This window comes from Nerophis lumbriciformis, linkage group LG06, assembly GCF_033978685.3.
Source record: "Nerophis lumbriciformis linkage group LG06, RoL_Nlum_v2.1, whole genome shotgun sequence".
NCBI classification, from domain to species: domain Eukaryota; kingdom Metazoa; phylum Chordata; class Actinopteri; order Syngnathiformes; family Syngnathidae; genus Nerophis; species Nerophis lumbriciformis.
This window is the reverse complement of record NC_084553.2, coordinates 35016466-35039514: the sequence shown is the minus strand read 5'-3', so window position 1 is coordinate 35039514 and position 23049 is coordinate 35016466. Positions and strand designations below refer to the sequence as shown.

At 42.8% G+C, this 23049-nt stretch overlaps 1 protein-coding gene across 1 annotated transcript in view; it reads left to right on the top strand.

Moving 5' to 3' along the window:
- Positions 1–23049, top strand: part of syt9a (synaptotagmin IXa) — a 104128-nt gene that overhangs the window by 67296 nt on the left and 13783 nt on the right. Inside the window, exons 4-6 of the mRNA XM_061964207.2 lie at positions 6641–6761; positions 6846–7017; positions 10815–10944. Of these exons, the coding sequence (XP_061820191.1) occupies positions 6641–6761; positions 6846–7017; positions 10815–10944 (423 nt within the window). The remainder of the gene's footprint in view (positions 1–6640; positions 6762–6845; positions 7018–10814; positions 10945–23049) is intronic.

Below are 23049 nucleotides of genomic sequence, written 5' to 3'. Positions count from 1 at the left end.
ACATATACAAGTATTAACCAAAATGTAATTGATAATGACTTATCAAAACTACTAAGTACTCAAAAACTACATATACACAACACTTAAAAACTTTTGATCAGGTATTTTTTTTAACAGATAAAAAGATACACTGTTAAAAAATTTACTATTTTGCATTATTTACTGATAGTGTTTTTAGTCCTAGTATTTTATCCGTTGACTAAGCCTTTATTTTTTTTAAATATCGGTTTGTATTAGAGCACATCAAGATTTATTTAAATGAAAAGTCTGTGACAATCGATTAATTTTATTTGCCATTCCTGCTCTGTTCGATGGTTTTTGAACGCGTCATCTTTTTTTTTCCTTTGAGAAAAGACCAATCACTCTGAGAGACACTAAGAGAGTAGAGCCTGTGGGTTCAATGTGCACAATTGAATACCTTAGTTGCTCAGACAGTAATGTGTTCATCTACGTTTAGATTGGGGTATGTCGTTTTTAAATGGGAAAAGACGTTGGAGGCATTTTTCCACCAAAAGTTGAGGAATTTTAAGGTCCTGGAACCTTTAGTCCTGGAACCTCGATCCTGACCTCATGGTAAACTACCGGCCGGTGTCCCACCTTCCGTTTATTTCGAAAATCCTCTAAAAAATTGTTGCACAGCAACTAAATGAACACTTAGCGTCTAACAACCTCTGTGAACCCTTTCAATCCGGTTTCAAGGCAAATCACTCTACAGAAACAGCCCTCGCAAAAATGACTAATGATCTATTGCTAACGATGGATTCTGATGCGTCACATATGCGGTCCTCTCCAAGGTTTCTCATTGTCATCCCACAGGGTTGAGTTTTTCCTTGCCCTGATGGGGGTTCTGAACCGAGGATGTCGTTGTGGCTTGTGCAGCCCTTTGAGACACTTGTGATTTAAGGCTATATACATAAACATTGATTGATTAGTTCTTGGAACTATATATTCCTTTAAAATGTGTGGTTTGTGTTTCTACCACATTTCCCAGTTCAGGGTAAGTTATACAAATCAGACTGATGACGTATGGATGAGTGGTACAGTATAGTTCTGCACTGAAACCATGTAAATAAACAGACAATATTAGATCATATTTCTTCTACATTTGTATAAGTAAATTAAATACAAAGCAATAATATACAAAACAGTATGATTTAAAAACAAAATGAGTCATATTTTATCTAAAAAGTCAGCCGGGCTTTTATCCACAGCGCCCTTGAGTCAGAAAGTCGTTCCCTCTGTAAATGACGAGTTAATTAGGGTCAGGTGATACCTCATGGGCCATTCTAGATGTAAATAATACATCAATAATACATGTCAGTGTTTATCTCACATAACGGTAGGTCGTGAGTTCAAACCCCGGCCGAGTCATACCAAAGACTATAAAAATGGGACCCATTACTTCCCTGCTTGACACTTAGCATCAAGGGTTGGAATTGGGGGTTGAATCACCAAAAATGATTCCCGGGCGCGGCCACTGCTGCTGCTAACTGCTCCCCTCACCTCCCAGGGGGTGATCAAGGGTGATGGCCAATGCAGAGGATAATTTTACCGCACCTAGTGTGTGTGTGACAATCATTGGTACTTTATAAACATATCAGATTTAGCGTTAGCCTGTTAGCATTGGCGTTTTGTTCACTCGGGTTGAGACTAATCACTACACAAATGGTGTGTCACTGACTACTTTCACAGCATGTAACAAAGTAAATAGTGAGCAATTGATGTGATTTACCTTTGTTTTACTCGTCCTTAATTTGACATTTCCCTTCAAACTACAAGGTCGAAGTCCCTGTGAGCAGCTCGCCTCGCCGCTTGGAAGTCCGGCTACTGTATCTTCCTCTGTAAATAAGTTTAAAAGAGTCTGTCCACTTCTTCTAGCTTTGCATTTTGAAGTCAAGTTTGTAAAAAACAATAAACAGTATGAAACTGCAAACTAGATTAAAGACAGAGACTTGGATGTTTTCCCTCTAGGGCAGTGGTTCTCAACCTGGGTTCGATCGAACCCTAGGGGTTAGGTGAGTCGGCCTCAGGGTGTGAATAAAAACTTCTCCTTATCGGCGTGTTATCGATACCGCAAAACAATGTTCCCTCTAATTTTCCATATGCGTCATACGTGCACATGCCCTGTGGCCACAACAGCAGCACACCTGTCCCAAACCTCACTAAATAACAAGTTAAATGTTTTATTATTATAATCAAATGACAACAGTGAGGACAACCATGAGGTTATTTTCTAATATAAGTGTTTTGACCCACTTACAATGACAATAACAAAAAATGTTGTTTTTCATGAGCTGTGTACTAGTATTGTATGTCTGGGTGGAAAACGAAGAAAAGGAACAAACTTTGCTGTAAAAATGACATGAGAGTGGCACTTGCCAAGGTGAAGCCACGCATATCTGAACTGGTCTCTCAAAGGCAACAGCAGAAGTCACACTGATTTGCAGGTGTGTAATTTGTTGTGCGTTCATGCACTGTGTTAGTTATTTTCTTTGAACAAGGTGATGTTCATGAACGGTTCATTGTGTGCATCAGTAAAAAAAACATATAACTTTGTCTTGAATTTAAAAAAAAATAATAATATTTTTTTTTCACTAAAGAAGGGTTCGGTGAATGCGCATATGAAACTAGTGGGGTTTGGAACCTCCAACAAGGTTAAGAACCACTGCTCTAGGGGGCTAAGGAGGGCTTGACTGATTTGTGTGTGTGTGTGTGTGTGTGTGTGTGTGTGTGTGTGTGTGTGTGTGTGTGTGTGTGTGCATGGACACTTGGACTTCACACGTAAGTGTGAAAATACAAAAAAAAAAGAAATATTTGAGAATTCATGGAAACATAGTATTTGAGAAGAACCTTCCTAGAGGCAGTTTGGCTGAGTCCGCCCTGAGTGCTGCTTGAGTGATGTTTTTCCTCATCAAGCGTTTGAGCGGTGTTTAGTCTGCCTCCGGATGTGACGGCACAAGTTTGATTTTCAATCAATCAATCAATGTTTATTTATATAGCCCTAAATGACAAGTGTCTCAAAGGGCTGCACAAGCCACAACGACATCCTCGGTACAGAGCCCACATAAAGGCAAGGAAAAACTCACCCCAGTGGGACGCCGATGTGAATGACTGAGAAACCTTGGAGAGGACCGCATATGTGGGTAACCCCCCCCCCCCCCCCCTCTCCGAATGCAATGGATGTCGAGTGGGTCAGACATAATATTGTGAGAGTACAGTCCATAGTGGATCCAACATAATAGTAAGAGTCCAGTCCTTTTTTCTCATTTTACGTGAATCCGTACCAGGTAGTACCGGCGGAATTTGATCGGTGCCTTTAAGTGTCTAGAATTAAGTGCCCAAATTTCAAATTCTTTATAATTAGTTTTTACTGTTCAGTGCATCTTTGTTTAAATGTATTGCCTGATAATAATGTATTTTCACAAGTGTTTGTGCCTATCATAGACCTACTACAGTGTGTGCATCAGTGTGCGCACATTAAAGAAAAGGAGGCACAATTGGACTTCAATAAAAACAAGAACAGATGGATTTTCCGTGGCAGCTACATTTGTCTTCCTGAAATTGTTTCATTGTACTGCATGATGCCAATATCACAACAGGATCCTCGTAACTGCTGTTTGATTCGAAGGCAGAGAAAGCTGATGAAATTCAATGTATATGTTTTGTCAGTTACTCCGATTGAGGCTTTATTGATTTTGACAATATTGATTTGTGTGTGGAGTCCCAGCTGATTGTTTTTGGGTTTATAGGGCAGAGCCCCCAAATTAATCAGCGCAAGTGAGCTGTAATAAAATGACATAGGTCACAGCATGATTGGCAGATCGGTATGCTCTGTTGACATGTTGATGTGGTTTTCTTTGCATTCCTGGGAGCCTAACTCAAGCACACAGACACATACTGTGCACAGTTTGCCTTGTCGCAAAAGCCAACGATCTGTGCAAATACAATACTGTACGTCTCAGTGGGAGAATATGTTGCAGCCATTGGCAAATGTGCCTTTTACATTTGAATAAGTTAGAGTGTGCTGTAATCACTGCATCGTGGTTTTTAATGAAACTGTCCAGATTGTCACATTCATTGCCAGATTTAACTTGTTGCAAGAGCAGATTGTGTGATATACATAGATTAGGACTGCATAACAGTTTCATACAAGTATAGTAAGAAAGTAGCCAATATATTTTTAATTGTATATTATTAAAATAAAAATATAAGTACGGTCAAATTATATTTTTCAAAATGTGATTAATCACACTTTTGAATTTGGACTAGTCATGATTAATCACATGTTATACTTGCATTTATTAATTTAAAATACCTTAAAAAAGACACCGGTATTTGGACACAAATGCAATTTTATTGTTAGTCACCCAGGAATATTTTTTAAAATATCTCACTTGAATGCAACACATTCAAAATTAACTGTTTAATATGTGTATATACATGATTAATGCAATATTTTTTGTGATTAATTACTTGAGTTAACTTGTTATTTTTGACAGCCCTAAAATATATATTTAGAAAATTAAAGACAATTAAAGCAAAATGCTTTAGGGCAGTGTTTTTCAACCACTGTGCCGCGGCACACGTGAGATACAGTCTGGTGTGCTGTGGGAGATATCTAATTTCACTTATTTGGGTTAAAAATATGTTTTGCGAACCAGTAATTATAGTCTGCAAATTATGTGTTGTTGTTGGGTGTTGGTGCTGTCTAGAGCTCGGCAGAGTAACCGTGTAATACCCTTCCATATCAGTAGGTGGCAGCAGGTAGCTAATTGCTTTGTAGATGTCGTAAACAGCTGGAGGCAGTGTGCAGGTAAAAAGGTGTCTAATGCTTAAACTAAAAAGAAACAAAAGGTGAGTGCACCTAAGAAAAGGCATTGAAGCTTAGGGAAGGCTATGCAGAACGAAACTAAAACTGAACTGGCTACAAAGTAAACAAAATCAGAATGCTGGACGACAGCAAAGACTTACTGTGGAGCAAATACGACGTCCACAATGTACATCCGAACATGACATGACAATCAACAATGTCCCCACTAAGAAGGATAAAAACAACTGAAATATTATTGATTGCTAAAACAAAGTAGATGCAGGAAATATCGTTCAAAGGAAGACATGAAACTGCTACAGGAAAATACCAAAAAAAGAGAAAAAGCCACCAAAATAGGAGCGCAAGACAAGAACTAAAACACTACACACAGGAAAACAGCAAAAAAGTCTAAATAAGTCAGGGCGTGATGTGACAGGTCGTGACAGTACACCTACTTTGAGACAAGAGCTATAGTGATGCATGGTTGGTTATGGTTTAAAGTCATACCCAACAATTGCGACAACGACTTTTTACTGTCAACTGAGTTTAGTTTTTTAATGATTTATGCTGGTGATGTGCCTCCGGATTATTTCAACGCAAAAAATGTGCCTTGGCTCAAAAAAGGTTGAAAAACACTGCTTTAGGGAACAATGTACTGCACCGACTGTGAAATAGTACCACACAGTTTGTGGATGAGTTGAAAATGTTGATTTAAGATGATTTTGTGTTTTTTAAAATTGGTGTTTCTTTGCTGAAAGTGACACATGAAAGTGGAATTATAAGTTATTATTTATTTTAAATGCGGTTTTACATTATTTTTGGTATCCCTAAGTTTGTTAGAAATATGAACAGTTTAAAAAAACCTAAATAGGACTTCAATGAGTTAGTACTATTATATTCAGTGTCTTTGTATACGAGGAAACCAACAAGTGGCTCCAAATGACTCTCCTGCTAATTTTTTTCCCTCCGGTCACTCTTACACACGCATACACTTACACACACTCTAATGCATGCATGCATGCACGCACACACACACAAGGTTTAGAAAGATACAGCCAAGACAGAGACACACTGGGGAAAAGTCCCCCAAAAGTTGTGCAAGTTAGCAAATAACAGAAGATATTTTATATATTTTTTAGATATGTCAATTGATTTCAGGAAAACAAGGACAACAACATATTGTATTGTGTACTGCATTACAATTCTGCACTCAAAAGTTTTCATTTAAAGCCATTAATCAGAATACGGTCCTGCAAAATGTATGATCATTACTTCTGAAAAGGATTGTGGAGCACTGGTTCCTCTCTCTTCTTACTTCTATGTGTATTTTATCAAAGAAGATTTCTGCAGGTGCAGTGGCCATGTGATTAAGCACAGTTATGCCTTGGCTGGGAATCAAACCCCTTGCCACGCTTGACTGAGCTGCATCTCAGTATAGCTCCTTTTAAACACCCACCTGCACAGCATGCAACACAGACTATTCTTTTAAACTGAGCCACAAAAATGGACGGCATCATTTAACAACAGCAACAACAACAAAAATACTTATTTTAAAAAGTCCCACGCTGATTAAACTCAATTAGATTCTAGTGTATGAGATCTTCAGCAGACGTGTGTGTGTGCTGCTTCTCACCCCTTGCCTGGAGTTATTTTAGGAGCGATATGTGATAAGTGTGCTTCTGCCTTTCTGCACTCAAACATAAGTCTCCATCTGTGGAGAAGCAAGAGTGTGCTTTAATTAAAACACATTTCTAGACATCGCCCGGCATACTTTGCTCATGTCATAAAAAACAGTAATGCAATTTAATATGTAAGTGTTCTATCTTCCAGGATAACGTGGACCTGGGCGACCTGATGTTTTCTCTGTGTTACCTACCAACTGCAGGGAGGCTGACCATCACAATGATAAAAGCTCGCAACCTAAAGGCCATGGATATCACAGGGGCATCTGGTAATTAAAAGTACATTTCTGTTTACCGACTCCGCGGCTTCGATTAGTGTTTTCAATTTTCTCCTTCCTTTCCAACCCTTGTAGATCCATACGTCAAGGTTTCTCTCATGTGTGACGGTCGCAGATTGAAGAAGAGGAAGACCTCTACAAAGCGGAACACTTTGAATCCGGTCTATAACGAAGCCATTGTTTTTGATGTCCAACCAGAGACCATAGAGCAGATCAGCCTGTTGGTTGCAGTCATGGATTATGACCGGTTCGAAATCTCTGCCCTAACTCTGTCACACCCAACTGTTAATCACCTATCAGTCCCTCCAGGAGTTTGTGGGCTTTCAATTTCTGATTTCGCAGCTGCATTTTCAAAAACATGCGGCAAAAGTTGCAATGTTTTGAAGCTTATTTTTTTTCAATAACATTACATCCCATGGAGATTTTCTGAATTTGTAATTAGTGTTTCAAGTGTTTTAATACCACTGACCCCAAAAAGCACAGGTTTCCAACAAATGTGCCAACAATGCTATATTTGCATCTTTAACAGTTTTCAGTCCCCCAAGATCTTGCAGGCCTTTTTTGAAATGCCTGAAATTTCAGAAGTTCTTCTTAAAAATTGCATCCATTCATCCGCCCATCTTCTTCCGCTTATCCGAGGTCGGGTCGCTGGGGCAGCAGCCTAAGTAGGGAAGCCCAGACTTCCCTCTCCCCAGCCACTTCGTCCAGCTCTTCCCGGGGGATCCCGAGGCGTTCCCAAGCCAGACGGGAGACATAGTCTTCCCAACGTGTCCTGGGTCTGCCCCGTGGCCTCCTACCGGTCGGACATGCCCTAAACACCTCCCTAGGAAGGCATTCGGGTGGCATCCTGACCAGATGCCCGAACCACCTCATCTGGCTCCTCTTGATGTGGAGGAGCAGCGGCTTTACTTTGAGCTCCTCCCGGATGGCAGAGCTTCTCACCCTATCTCTAAGGGAGAGCCCCGCCACCCGGCGGAGGAAACTCATTTCGGCCGCTTGTACCCGTGATCTGGTCCTTTCGGTCATAACCCAAAGCTCATGACCATAGGTGAGGATGGGAACGTAGATCGACCGGTAAATTGAGAGCTTTGCCTTCCGGCTCAGCTCCTTCTTCACCACAACGGATCGATACAGCGTCCGCATTACTGATGACGGTGCTTAAAAATTGCAATGAAAAGTTTCTTTTAGGTGTTTGTTGCAACAAAATTGCAGGATAAAGACAAAGTTGCAATACATTTCTGTGATTTTCACTCCGATTGTAAAAAGGGAATTTTGCTAAGAAAAAAGTAATTAATAAACACATTTAGAGAAAAACACCTGACCAACATGGCACGCAAAAATGTTCGAAATATGGTTTATTCAGCCACATTAAAGTACACATATACTGCTGCAAGTAAAATACTAAAAGACTCTCAGCCTTCACATGAGGTAAAAAAAAACTTTCTGGTAAATACATTTATACTAGGGCAGCACGTGGCTCACAATAAGAAGGTCCTGGGTTCGATCCCCAGGCTCTTAGTTTTTCTGTGTGGAGGTTACATGTTCTCCCCGTGACTGTGTGGGTTCCCTCCGGGCACTCCGGCTACCTCACAACTCCTAAATTGGCCCTAGTTTGTGAATGTGAGTGTGAATGTTGTTTGTCTATCTGTGTTGTCCCTGCAATGAGGTGGCCACTTGTGCAGCTGGGAAAGGCTCCAGCACCCCACAACAAGCGGACAAGCGGTAGAAAATGGATCGTTGCATTTATACTAAAGATGAGTAAACTATACAAATAACATTAAAGGACATTTCTAAAGAATTCGCACTTTGTATTGTTGGGATTTTACTAATGTCACATCCGGCTCACGTCCTGCCCAATGAATACTGGTGGTGGTCAAACTAGCTCTGTTCTCAATGGGTACAGGTGCCATTTAGTGTTTTTTTCGTACAAATTGTTTAGACCGCAAAAAGGATAAATGTTTCTTCCGAGTTCCTCGGGAGGTTATCAAAAAGGGCGGAAGAGTGCAAGTTTTGTGGAAACAGCGATGAAAAAAATCATGCAGCTCACACTCCAGTGCAAGGGAGCAGAGTCGAAGAATGCATGAGTTTGCAGTGATCACTTCATTAAATGTTGGTTTGATATACATAACGGTTATTTTTTGCCATTTAAGTATTATCTTGATATTATTTGTATTTCTTAAGCACGTTTGCTACGAGTGTTTCACAAAGGACCAACTCAGCTAATCTAAAAAAAAGAAACCAAATGTGACCAAATATTACGTGTGGCGCTATCGTGAACAATGAGGCTCGCCCTTCAAAATGGATTCCGGCAATGCGCTTTCTGAAACAAATCTGAACCCCTCTATTGCTTGTATTCCGTCACGTGACTTCTTCCCGGAAGTGAAAAGCAGTGGTGGTTGACCGCGCACTGCTGGCTGTACAACAGCCATCTTGGCTTGAACTATCTGAGTACAAAATAGGCTTAAATTATCCTGCCAAAAGCAGATACGAGCAAAAAATTTAACTACGCATTGGAATGGATCCCTTTGCTTTATCAAAATAAGATTTATCGAGTGATATCAAGGATTATACGTCGGTTGCGTTCCCAGACATATCAAACTATTGTGCTCCAGACGCCATTGTACACGACAAAAAAGATGGAAACTTAGAATGGCATGGAGGTCTACAACTTCTTTGTGTGTTGCTGGGTCAAGGAAATTGGTTTCAAGACTCCCGGATAAATATGCATAATTTTTGCTCGTTTAAGGTTACATTTTATAATGTACCTCATGTTTGACATGACCTCTGACATGTTTGTTGCTGTTGTGCACTCTGTTTAAGAGCAGCGTGTTTTTCCCCATCTTTATCAAAATATAACTATGGATGTCAACACTGTGTATGTGCTGAAAGCTTCATTCATGATTGTTGTCTTTGGTAGAAACTTAACTCTTCTAGGTTTTTCTCACATTTGCTTTTATTTATTTAGACTCGCCGAGTTGGTGCTTTTCGAAACACAAACATGAAAAACAAATTATATCCTTCTTAATTGGGAAATAATGAACGGGGGGGGGGATATGGTATTGTATTATTTATTTATTTATTTTTCGTCATAAATAAATCATGTGTGCTTACGGACCGTATCCCTGCAGACTGTATTGATCTATATTGATATATAATGTAGGAACCAGAAATATTAATAACAGAAAGTGGGGGAGGGAAGTTTTTTGTGTTGGTGCACTAATTGTAAGTGTATCTTGTGTTTTTTATGTTGATTTAATAAAAAATAAAATATATATATTTTTTATTTATTTATTTATTTATTTTCTTGTGCGGCCCGGTACCAATCGATCCACGGACCGGTACCGGTGGTTGGGAACCACTGGTTTAAAGTATGTCAAACAAACCTTTAACGAAGTGAGCACTGCAAACTCATGCATTCTTCGACTCTGCTCCCTTGGACTGGAGTGTGAGCTGCTTTTCTCGTTGTTGTTTTGTAAAATCTGGCACTCTTCCGCCCTTTTTGATTACCTCTCGAGGAACTCTGAAGAAACGCAGAGTATCCTTTTTGCAATTTGAACGATTCGTACAGCCGAAAACACAAACAAACCATTTAGAAAGGCTAAATGGCGTCTAGTACCTATTGAGAACAGAACTAGCTTGACCACCACGCATATTCAATGGGCGGGGCGTGACCCGGACATGACGTCAGTAAAATAGAAGCAATAGACCAGTGAATGATTCAATATCTATCAATGTAAACTAGGAAGTGAAGCCGCGGGATGATGCAGGGAAACATTTGATTGGTTAGATAATTGCATTGTGTTTTGAGTGCTGCTTGGGCAAATTTGATTGGTGAAAATGTCGATGATTGGCCAAAGTGTGCTGGGAAATTGCGGGGATTGGATAAAGTTGCGAGGCCGCACATAATTTGCGTGGATTGGTTAAATGTGCGTAATTTGATGCAATCGTAACATTGCAAAAGCCTGGAGGGACTGTAATCTATGCATTGTTTTCCCACTGCAGGGCCGGTTGTAACTGTACATTTGTTTTCCTCTTCATGCACAGTGTCGGCCATAATGAGGTCATTGGCGTGTGTCGGGTCGGCAATGATGCAGACAACCTGGGTCGAGAGCATTGGAGTGAAATGCTTACGTATCCCCGAAAACCTGTCGCCCACTGGCATCCTCTTGTCGAGGTAAGGACTGTACTGTGTGACGATGCAACCAAGAAGACTAAATGTTACAATTCACGATTTTCAAACATTAGCATTGTTATTATTGCTATTTAAGTCTATACTCTTGGTGTGATTGGTGGGCACATTTTGTAGTCCAACCTGAAGGGAAGTGGGTTAAAGTATTTTGATTCAGAGGGGGACAGTTAGAAGTGGAAATAGATAAAAGATGCTGCTGGAGTCTCTGCCAGGCTTGGCTTTAATTCCACAGCCCATGTCTTTGAATTAATTATCTGCAAAATGTAGGAAGACTTTTGTCAGAAGTAAAAGAGGCCATTAAGAGAATGCATCACCTCATTAACTCCCTTAATGAGGTAGGGTACACTGCTGGTCAGATCCTATTGTCACTGTGAATGGTGGCAAGTGGCCCCAAATGAAGAAAATAGCAGACAGCTAAGAAGGAATGCACACTTTTTTCTTAACAAGGACTTGCAATGCCGTAGAATTTGCGTGATGCCATGCTACTTTTCACAAAGATCTTGGTTAAATTCTAAAATAGTACACTGTTCAATCGTGTTTTCTACTTCCCATTGGTCTTGAATTGTGATGCACAACACTGCGATAGGATAATAACCTGTACTGACTGAAAAACATGAACCATCATATTACAGTATCTGTAAAGTATTAGCCCACATTTCATGTTTTGTTTGTACACAGCTGGCCAGACAGCATATGTACTGTAGTTGCAATAACACGCATCACGTGATGCGTGTATCATGATAGATATCATAATGTGACTCACTCGATGGACATGGCTTGTCTCCAAATTCCAAATTTGCAGCTTTGTGTCACGCCGACCTCACTCTTTTGGCTTCCATCTGCGCCAACATTTCACCCTTTTCTTCGCGCTGGCTTCGAGAAGCAGCAGTTCATCCTCCGCTCATTCAGCTTCTAAAAGATAAGGTTGTGATCCATATTTGTTCAAAATAGAATAGCTGTCGCCATTGTTTGTTACCAAGTCTGTCATATCTAGAACAGACGTACGCTGCTACGGAAATAGAAATGAATGCGCGGAAGAAGTCAGTCTCGGCATTGATTAAAATGACTAAAACACGGTAAATATTGAACATATTACATATTGTTATGAACGTGTCTGTTACTACATTATATATATATATGCCTGCAGTGTGTATACAAAACATTGATGGAGGTTTTTGAAGTTGTTTTAGAGGGCTTCGAAGGCTACAATGGTGACTCCCATAAGCAGCTTATTCCAAGCGTTTTATATCATCTTTAAAATTCTAATAAAAAAAAAAAAGACGTGTTCTCGTCGCTTATAATGATTGTGAACGATAGGCAAAATTAAAAAAAAGTGCTGTTCCCCTATAACGTTACATTAGCATTGATACTCACCTTGGAGCATTGAGTCAATGTAGCCCACTCATTCAATTCCATTTTTATAAAGTATGGCTGTGGTACCCATCTTCGTACAGGGTAGACACTTTTGTATGGGAGATGAATTAATCAGCAATATAACACTGGAATTTACAAGCACTTACAACCTCATATGACTGACTCGGGTGCAAAAATATATCTATATTTTGGGAACGTAAGCTTTGATTCCCATGCATACACTTAATCAAATCCAACAGCCTGTTATGTTATATGTACCAAATAAACACATGGATTACCATCACATTAAAAATGGAAAATACACAAATTCTTATACAATGTGTTAAGACATTTATGCAGGTGAGTATAAGAATAAATATATGGTTTACGTTCAGTTTTTAGTACCACATATTGACATGCTGGTGGAACTGATTTACTGCATGATCCTCAAGAAAAAGTTGTGTGTACTCACTGGGCCCCATTCAGCAATAAGTTCTTAACTTTTCCTCTTATCTTTCTTCCTAAGTTATTTCCTAAGAGGAGGCCATTCAAATTCATGACATGTTCTTAAACGGCCAAATTTTCCCCACCTGCTGTTCTTAAGTTGCTGAATGCCAAGTGGTTAGCGCGTGCGTGTCTATCATAATTTGCATATAAACACGCCCTTATTTCCCCAATATGCATATGTAAACACCCTTAATTCCATCAGTTGCGTAGGTAAACGCTCTTAATTCCCCATATAAGGGCACAATTCCGGCGGAAAAGCCGAACATCAAACACACGGTGAAAACACAAACAGATTACTGACGAGAAATTCGTATTATCCCGCGGGGGAAATACATAATGTCAAAACGTAAGTTTAAGAAAGGGGGGACCGCTGAGGTAGCCTAAAGCTTTCAAATAAATATTCGTCACTTCGGGCAAATAGGTGTACATGGTCGTGAAATATGTGCTCCCTCCCCAGGGCACGATCTGCGCCATCTTGCAGTAGCCAGCAAAAGCATTGCCATTGTGTGAGTTGAGTTGCAACAGGGTGTGAGAGGCCTGTTGGTCTTTTAAAGAGTCACCAATCACTAAATCAACGCCTCGGTAATTGTTGATTGTGTGTGTGTGTGTGTGTGTGTGTGTGTGTGTGTGTGTGTGTGTGTGTGTGTGTGTGTGTGTGTGTGTGTGTGTGTGTGTGTGTGTGTGTGTGTGTGTGCGTGTGTGTGTGCATGCGCACATGCACGCACACGGTATTTGGAAATGTCTATACATTGCTCATTTTGCTATATGTCTGTCTGTCTTATCTATATCTATCTATCTATGTATCTATCAATATATATCGATATATATCTATCTATCTATGTATCTGTCTATCCATGTATGACATTAATTTAACATTAGACAATAAAAGTAAGGGAACTTGTCACACTTAAGAACAAATAGGCCACCCTAGAGTGCTCTGGAGCACTCGTAAATGTTGTTCTTACCTACAAACAAATCCCAGCTAAGGAAACATTGGTGGATACAAAAATCTCATTAAAAATTTCGTAAGTGGGCCTAAGAACAAAATGTGTTCTTAAGAACGGTTGCTGAATGGGGCCCACTGTTCCTACTGAAAATCAGTTTCTACTAACCATACTTGCCAACCCTCCCGGATTTTCCGGGAGACAGGGTGTACCCCGCCTTCCGCCCGATTGTAGCTGAGATAGGCTCCAGCGCCCCCCGCGACCCCAAAAGGGAATAAGCGGTAGAAAATGGATGGATGGACTCCCGAAATTCAGCGCCTCTCCCGAAAACCTCCCGGGACAAATTTTCTCCCGAAAATCTCCCGAAATTCAGGCGGACCTGAGTGACGTGTCGACAGTCTGTTTTTACGTCTGCTTTCCCACAATATAAACAGCGTGCCTGCCCAATCACGTTATAACTGTAGAATGATCGAGGGCGAGTTTTTGGTTTCTTATGTGGGTTTATTGTTAGGCAGTTTCATTAACGTCCTCCCAGCGCGGTAACAACACACAACAACAGCAGTCACATTTTCGTCTACCGTAAAGCAGTTCCTCTGCCGTAAACAGCAATGTTGTGACACTCTTAAACAGGACAATACTGTCATCTACTGTACATGCATATGTGACAATAACATCTACGGCTTTTAGAGAGTGCAGTGCACAACTGAGCACACAACAAGGAGACAAAGCAGAATGCATCATCAGCGAGGGTGTTCAGCATGGTTAGAAAAATAGTAGCAGAGAATAGAACAAGGATGGATAATTCAACCCTTAACTCAACAATGAGTAGATGAGTGTTATGTGTGTGTATATGTGTAAATAAATGAACACTGAAATTCAAGTATTTCTCTTATTTATATATATATATAATAAAATAAATATATACACAGTATATATAGCTAGAATTCACTGAAAGTCAAGTATTTCTTTTATATATATATATATATATATATATATATATATATATATATATATATATATATATATATATATATATATATATATATGAAATACTTGACTATGTATATAGTCATATATATATATACTATATATATATATATATATATATATATATATACATATATATATATATATATATATATATGAAATACTTGACTTGGTGAATTCTAGCTGTAAATATACTCCTCCCCTCTTAACCACGCCCCCAACCAACGTGGGCGCACACACACAAAAGTCTTGTTGGTTCTCCCCAAAACGTTAATAACCATGTTGCTATAATAAAAAAACAAAAACGGAAAATCCTTTTTGCTTTGTGTCGGTGAATACCCTGGGAGTTTCAGAGTGGTAAACGAGCAGTGGTTTTACCTTACAGTCGTAGCGTAAGCACAAATCAGCACTGTGATGCGATCCTTTATCGACTTGTGCCCTGGTAGTGCCTTCTCCCCAGCTGTAATGTAAGTCCGCTTCAGCATCTTTTCAAAAAAAGTCCGGTCTCATCACTCTTAAAAACTTTCATTTTCAAAAAACAAACAAAATTATGGCTAGTTGAGCAACAATCTTGTTCCCATGTTTAGTTTTTACTAATTTTTACTAATTGTTTTTTATCTAGTGTGCACTTTGTCTGTGTTATTATTATTATTGGCTTTTAACTCTCGCTTGCACTTTGTCTATATTATTACTATTATCATTATTTTCGACTCATTCTATTTTTTATTTTCCTATTTTGATGATGTTGGATCTGTGTTGTTGTTGGGGACAAGTGTTGTAAATTAGCTTTGGCTACAAACACTATGATGCATACATTGGATAACTGTTTCAGATGTCTATGTTTTTGTATCCGTCCCTATTTCAAATAAACTTCTATAATAATAATTTGTCGTACAAAGCCTCCCTTGCCGATGAAATCCTTGAAGTGCTTGACAAACTCTTCAGCAGCAGATTTGTCGGAGCTAGCAGCCTCGCCATGCTGCACAGCTCTATGAATACCAGTTTTCGTTTTAAACTGTTCGAACCACCCACGGCTCCTCTTATATTGTTCTTCCATGCTGGTCACCTCTGGACATCAGGTCGCCATATAAATGGCAAGCCTTCTTGCAAATAATAGTCTCAGAAATGCTATTACCCGCAATCTGCTTCTCATTTATCCAGACAAGAAACAGCTTTTTGACCTGGTCTTGCACTTTATCTCCGTCCTTGGGAAGATATTTAACCCTTTTGACAAAGTCAGCAACCATATCAATGTCTTTTTTTTATAATGGTTGCAATTTTGGACTTGTTTCTTCCATATTTGCGAGCCAAATCAGCAATCCGTGCGCCATTGGCGTACTGATCTCAAATGTGTAAACAGGGTGTGACATAGGAGTCACTAAAAGGGCCACGTCCGAGGAATGATGTCATTAAAATGACAGCGACCTAAGGCTTCCAGGGGCACACAAAGTGAATGAATGAAGCGTTCGTACGCCGAGAAATGGTTTGCACATAGAGGCATATTTGGTTCAATCTAAAGGTTTGTAAACCCAAAAGGTCGCAAATAGAGGTGTTTGTAAATCGAGGTTCCACTTTATTTGCATCTCATCCTCCCAGTATTCTGGGCGTTGTAATAATCATTTACGATGAATTGATTAACGTGACTTAAACAAGTTGAAAAACGTATTCCGGTGTTACCATTTAGTGGTCAATTGTACGGAATATGTACTGTACTGTGCAATCTACTAATACAAGTCTCAATCAATCAATCAAACAAGCACATATTCTGCGTATTCATGAAAACAGACATGGTAAATTGATTGTGTTTTCTATTTTGCTCAATTAATGGTGCGTTCCATTTACCTCGGAAGTTGGAAGTAGGTGCTGAGAATGACGTCACTGTTGAGTTGTGAGCATTCCAGTTATGAAGTAGGAAATCAAGATGGCGACATCTACAAACATGTTTTGCTTGCTTGCCGTGTCTAAATGTAAACAACTTATGAGAAAATATGCACTCCTTCTGCAACCTTCAAACATGGTGGATGAAGAGGAAGCACAGATGCTATTGCTAGCGATGTAGAACATATATGCCACATGAAAAAATGGTTATTCACACCAATGTTTCTTAACTATAGGACCAGGGCTCATTGTTGGGCCGCATGCGCCCCCAAGAGGGATATCTGTTTCTCAGCTCTGGTCCGTATTGGCCGCAGCGGTTTTGATTGATTTATTGAAACTTTTATTAGTAGATTGCACAGTGAAGTACATATTCCGTACAATTGACCACTAAATGGTAACACCCGAATAAGTTTTTCAACTTGTTTAAGGGTCCACTTAAATTGATTCATGATACAGATATATACTATTTTCATAATACAGTCATCACACAAGATAATCATCACAGTATATAAATTGAATTATTTACATTATTTACAATCCGGGGTGTGGGATATGGAGGGGGGGGGGTTAAGTTTGGTTGGTATCAACACTTCAGTCATCAACAATTGCATCATCAGAGAAATGGACATTGGAACAGTGTAGGTCTGACTTGGTACATATGTACAGCTAGTATTGGACACAGAGAGAGTGATCAGAAATTATTAGAAAAAGTGACTACATTTGATTGTTTACATTTGATTGTTTAAAATCCGAAGAGGTATGATGAGGAAGGGAGGGTGTTAGTTTAGGGTTGAAGTTGCCTGGAGGTGTTCTTTTAGTGCGGTTTTGAAGGAGGATAGAGATGCCCTTTCTTTTACACCTGTTGGGAGTGCATTCCATATTGATGTGGCATAGAAGGAGAATGAGTTAAGACCTTTGTTAGATCGGAATCTGGGTTTAACGTGGTTAGTGGAGCTCCCCCTGGTGTTGTGGTTATGGCGGTCATTTACGTTAAGGAAGTAGTTTGACATGTACTTTGGTATCAGGGAGGTGTAGTGGATTTTATAGACTAGGCTCAGTGCAAGTTGTTTTACTCAGTTGTATTGCACTTTCCCACCACTTGTGGCAGGGACAATATCAAATGACAATATCAAACAATGAAAAGAAGTCATTGAGAATATTCTTAAGCACAAAAAGTATTCATTTCATTTTTTGAGTTTAGTTAAGAAATATATTCATTATAAATGTAGTTTATTTTAGCACATGTAAATGTATTTTTGCTTATTTATCCGTCCCTTCTTATGCAGTACTGTATATTTGGTTAGTAGTTATTTTTCTAATCAGCCAGACCTAAAGTTTGTGTTAAATAAATAATATTTCTGATTACCGTATTTTTCGGACTATAAGTCACAGTTTTTTTGATAGTTTGGTCGTGGGTGCGACGTATACTCCGGAGCGACTTATGTGTGAAATTATTAACCCATTACAGTAAAATATCAAATAATATTATTTATCTCATTCGCGTAAGAGCATTAAAATGTAAAATGTAAAAATGTTCGCAATCGTCACACACACGTCAGCAATCGTCACTCACACGCCAACCAATAAGAATTCGGCGCGGGAGGGTCATGGCAGAAGTGCATTGTGGGTCATGGTATGCTAACTGCTATATGCTATACGCTACTGCCGCAGCTATTAAAATGGATCACATCAACATTGGCGGTAACTTATAAAAACTGAGAAGGGCTGAACTAAAATGCCACCGAAAAGGAAATCATATACTGCAGATTACAAGCTGGACGTAGTGAAATATGCAGCAGAGAACGGCAATCGAGCAGCAGAAAGAATGGACGCTAGTGGCGCATACCAGGAGCGACACCGAGGAGGGAGATTTCATCGGATTTAGCGATTGGGAGTGACAGATTGTTTGGTAAACGTATAGCATGTTCTATATTTTATAGTTATTTGAATGACTCTTGCCATGATGTGTTGCGTTAACATACCAGGCACGTTCTCAGTTGGTTATTTGTGTGTCATATGGCGTACACTTAGGGCAGCACGGTGGGAGAGGGGTTACTGCATCTGCCTCACAATACGAAGGTCCTGAGTAGTCCTGGGTTCAATCCCGAGCTCGGGATCTATCTGTGTGGAGTTTGCATGTTCTCCCCGTGACTGCGTGGGTTCCCTCCGGGTACTCCGGCTTCCTCCCACCTCCAAAAACATGCACCTGGGGATAGGTTGATTGGCAACACTAAATTGGCCCTAGTGTGTGAATGTGAGTGTGAATGTTGTCTGTCTCTCTGTGTTGGCCCTGCGATGAGGTGGAGACTTGTCCAGGGTGTACCTTCCGCCCGATTGTAGCTGAGATAGGCTTCAGCGCCCCCCGCGACCCCGAAGGGAATAAGCGGTAGAAAATGGATGGATGGATGGCGTACACTTATTCAGCCTGTTGTTCACTATTCTTTATTTATTTTAAATTGCCTTTCAAATGTCTATTCTTGGTGTTGGATTTTATCAAATAAATTTCCCCCAAAAATGCGACTGTGGAAGTCCCTTACTTCCGGGTTCTTCTGGACCCCAATCATGGACATGACAGCTCCTTTTCAGGGTTGAACACTGTTTTATTTTCAGTCTTTTTTGTGCTTTTCAACAAATGTCTTTTTGTTCGTCTGTCTTGCTCTCGCTCTCGCTCGTGCTCCACCTCCTCTCTTCTTCCCGACTGCTGCTTTTAACAGAGCGACAGGTGATCAGACAAACACACTCAGCTGTGTCATCCACTCACCTGTCGCTAATCTCGAAGCCGGTCCCGACACATCCCGCCTCGCTGCAGGTCCGCAGGCCACGCCCCTCACATACCTCCACCGCCAGACTCAGGCCGGGACGCCGTCCGGCCGCGCCCACTCCCCCCCCCGTCCCCCCAGTGAGGGAGCGGGAAAGGAAGTCGGCCACAGCCATCTATGCCCCCGGTCTGTGAATCACTCTGAAGTTGTAGGGTTGCAAAGCTAGATACCAACGGGTGATCCGCGCGTTGGCATCTTTCATGCGGTGGAGCCACTGGAGGGGTTTGTGGTCCGAGCAGAGGCTGAATGAGCGCCCCAGGAGGTAGTATCTGAGGGCCCCGACCGCCCACCTGATGGCGAGGCACTCCCTCTCCACTGTGCTGTACCTTGCCTCCCTTTCGGACAGCTTCCGGCTGATGTAGAGAATGGGTCGGTCGACGCCCTCCACCTGCTGGGACAAAACCGCTCCCAGTCCTCTGCCCGACGCGTCAGCCTGCAGACAAAACGGGAGAGAAAAATCAGGCATGTGCAGGACCGGCTCCTCGCAGAGGGCCTTCTTAACCCTCTCAAACGCCTGCTGGCACTGCTCCGTCCACTGGACCAGATCTGGAGCACCCTTTCGGGTGAGGTCAGTTATTGGGCTGGTAAGGTCCGCAAACCGGGGGATAAACCTCCGGTAGTAACCCGCCAGACCCAAAAACTGCCTCACCTCTTTTTTCGTCTTGGAGTTTGGGCAGGTCGCAATTGCCGCTGTTTTATCTACCTGCGGCCGCACCTGCCCTACTCCCAAGTGGTACCCCAGATACTGTACTTTCCTCCGGCCAACTGCACACTTCGCCGGGTTGGCGGTGACCCCTGCCTGTCTCAGGGACTCGAGCCCTGCCCCCACCCGCCGCATGTGTTCATCCCAGCCGCTACTCTGGATGATGACATCATCCAGGTAGGCCGCAGCGTGGGGTCGCAGCACCCGGTCCATGAGGCGCTGGAACGTGGCGGGCGCACCGAACAAGCCAAACGGAAGTGTCACAAATTGGTACATACCTTCCGGAGTGGAAAAGGCCGTTTTTTCCCTGGACTCTGGTGACAAGGGAATCTGCCAGTAGCCCTTGGTTAAATCCAGTGTCGTGAAGAAACGAGCAGCGCCCAGACGATGCAGGAGCTCGTCGACCCGAGGCATTGGGTACGCGTCAAAACGTGAAATTTCGTTCACCTTGCGGTAATCCACACAGAACCGCACAGACCCATCCTTCTTCCCTACCAGAACAATGGGGCTGCACCACGCACTGTGGGATTCTTCTATTACCCCCAACTCCAGCATGGATTTTAATTCCTCCCGAACTACTTTGCGTTTGTGTTCGGGGAGCCTGTAGGGCCGAGACCGCACCGTAACAACCGGGCTGGTCTCAATATGATGCTGGATGAGGTTCGTGCGCCCGGGCCGAGGGGAGAACACATCAGAGAAGCGCTGCTGCAGTTTAGCAACATCCGCTCTCTGCGCTAACGTGAGCTGATCGTCACAGAGGAGGGGAAAGGGCGGACTAGCGCGCGAACCCGGCCCGAACTCCCCCTCCTCCTTAACCACCGTTACCATGGAAACAGGCTCCGCCTCCTTCCATGCTTTCAGGAGGTTTATATGATAAATTTGGGTGGCTCCGCCCCGGTCCAAGCGCCGGACCTCGTAGTCCACATCACCCACTTGCCGTGTGACCTCGAAGGGTCCTTGCCAGCGCGCAAGTAATTTCGAGCTGGATGTGGGGAGTAATATAAGCACTTTTTCTCCCGGTGAAAATTTTCTAAGCTGAGTCCCCCTGTTATACGTGCGCTGCTGACGTTCCTGGGCACGGAGCAAATTCTCGCGTGACAAGTGCCCCACCGTGTGGAGTTTTGCTCGCATGTCCATGACGTATTGAATTTCGTTTTTGCTGGAGCTTGGCCCCTCCTCCCAGCTTTCCTTAATTACGTCCAACACTCTGCGCGGCTTCCTGCCGTATAGTAACTCAAAAGGCGCAAAGCCTGTGGAGGCCTGAGGTACCTCCCGCATCGCAAACAGTAGGGGATCCAGCCATTTATCCCAATTTGGTTTGTCCTTATGTGTAAACTTACGGATCATGGTTTTCAGCGTTTTATTCAATCTCTCCACCAGCCCATCTGTTTGTGGATGGTATACGCTGGTGCGGATCGCTTTAATACCCAATAATCCGTACAGTTCCTTTATCGTGCGTGACATAAAGGACGTGCCCTGGTCAGTCAGAATCTCTTTCGGGATTCCAACTCGGGAGATGACCTAAAACAGGGCCTGCGCTACACTCTTTGCAGAGATGGAGCGCAGGGGCACTGCTTCGAGATAGCGTGTTGCGTAATCCACTAGGACTAACACAAAGCGATAACCCCGTGTGCTCGGGTGGAATGGTCTGATGAGGTCCATACCCATTCTTTCGAAGGGGACCTCCATGAGCGGCGCAAAGGCGCCTTTGGGGTGGCCGCCGGGTTCACCAGCTGACAGTCCGGGCAGGCAGCGCACCAGCGGCGCACGTCTGCCCGGATGCCCGGCCAATAGAATCGGACCATGACCCGATTGAGTGTTTTATTATACCCCATGTGGCCAGCCATGGGATTGTAATGCGCTGCCTGGAAAACCATTTCCCTGCGGCGTTTTGGCACCAACAATTGGGTGGATTCCTCTCCAGTCTGAGTGTCACGGCTCACTCGGTATAATCTATCTCTAATAATCGAGAAGTGAGGGAACACCCGCGCTGCTCCCGGGCGCACCAGCTGACCGTCGATGTAATCCACCTGGTCCGAGCGGAAAATCCTCCATAGGGTGCCAGTGGGGGGCCGGGGAAGCCCCCACCGGTTCCCGCTCGGCAGTATCGGACAGACCCGCGTCACCACTGAGAACCGCGCGGATGCTCCCCTTTCCTACGGTCCGTGAACGCACCCCCACACATTGTGTCAGTAAATGGTTAAACCCCGGCCAATTTGTGCCCAAGATTACGGGGTGCGAGAGGTGCGTACTTACAGCTACCTCGACCCTATGCTTTTGGCCCTCATACCAAATTTCTACTGGCACCATAGGGTACTCGTGCACATCCCCATGAACACACCTGATTTTTAGCCGTGTTGCCTGTCTCAAAGCCCCGGGTCGAACCAGGTTCTGGTGGATCATGGTCTGCCCACAACCTGAATCCACCATCGCCTGGTATGTCCTCCCTTGTATCGTTACCTTCATACCGTACGTCTCACCCGGGCCGGGGGAGGGCACTGAAGGAGCGGCCACCCGGGTCATGCGCCCCACCTCCACCTGCGGAGGTCCGTGACGCGCGCGACCGGGCCGCCCACGCCTCCAGCACGCCTGCCCAAGCGTTTGAGGGGCCGTCTGCGCGGGAGATGTTCTGGAAGCAGCAGCCGGGACCTGCGGAGACAGAGTAGAGGGAGGGTCACGTGGGTTAAAGTGGGGAATGTGTCGTTCTCTCTCCTTCTCATGTCGCACGCTCGGTCCGTGCGCCGCTGGTGTCGGTTGCTCCTCGCGGTGGACAGCCAGGTGGTTCTCGGCGAGGTCGCTGCGAGGTCCCGGGGCCGGTGGTACCGGATCCAGTTCGCCGTCTGCGTAGGGATCGCCTCCACAAACTGTTCCAGTAAGATCTGGTCCAGCAGTCGGCCAT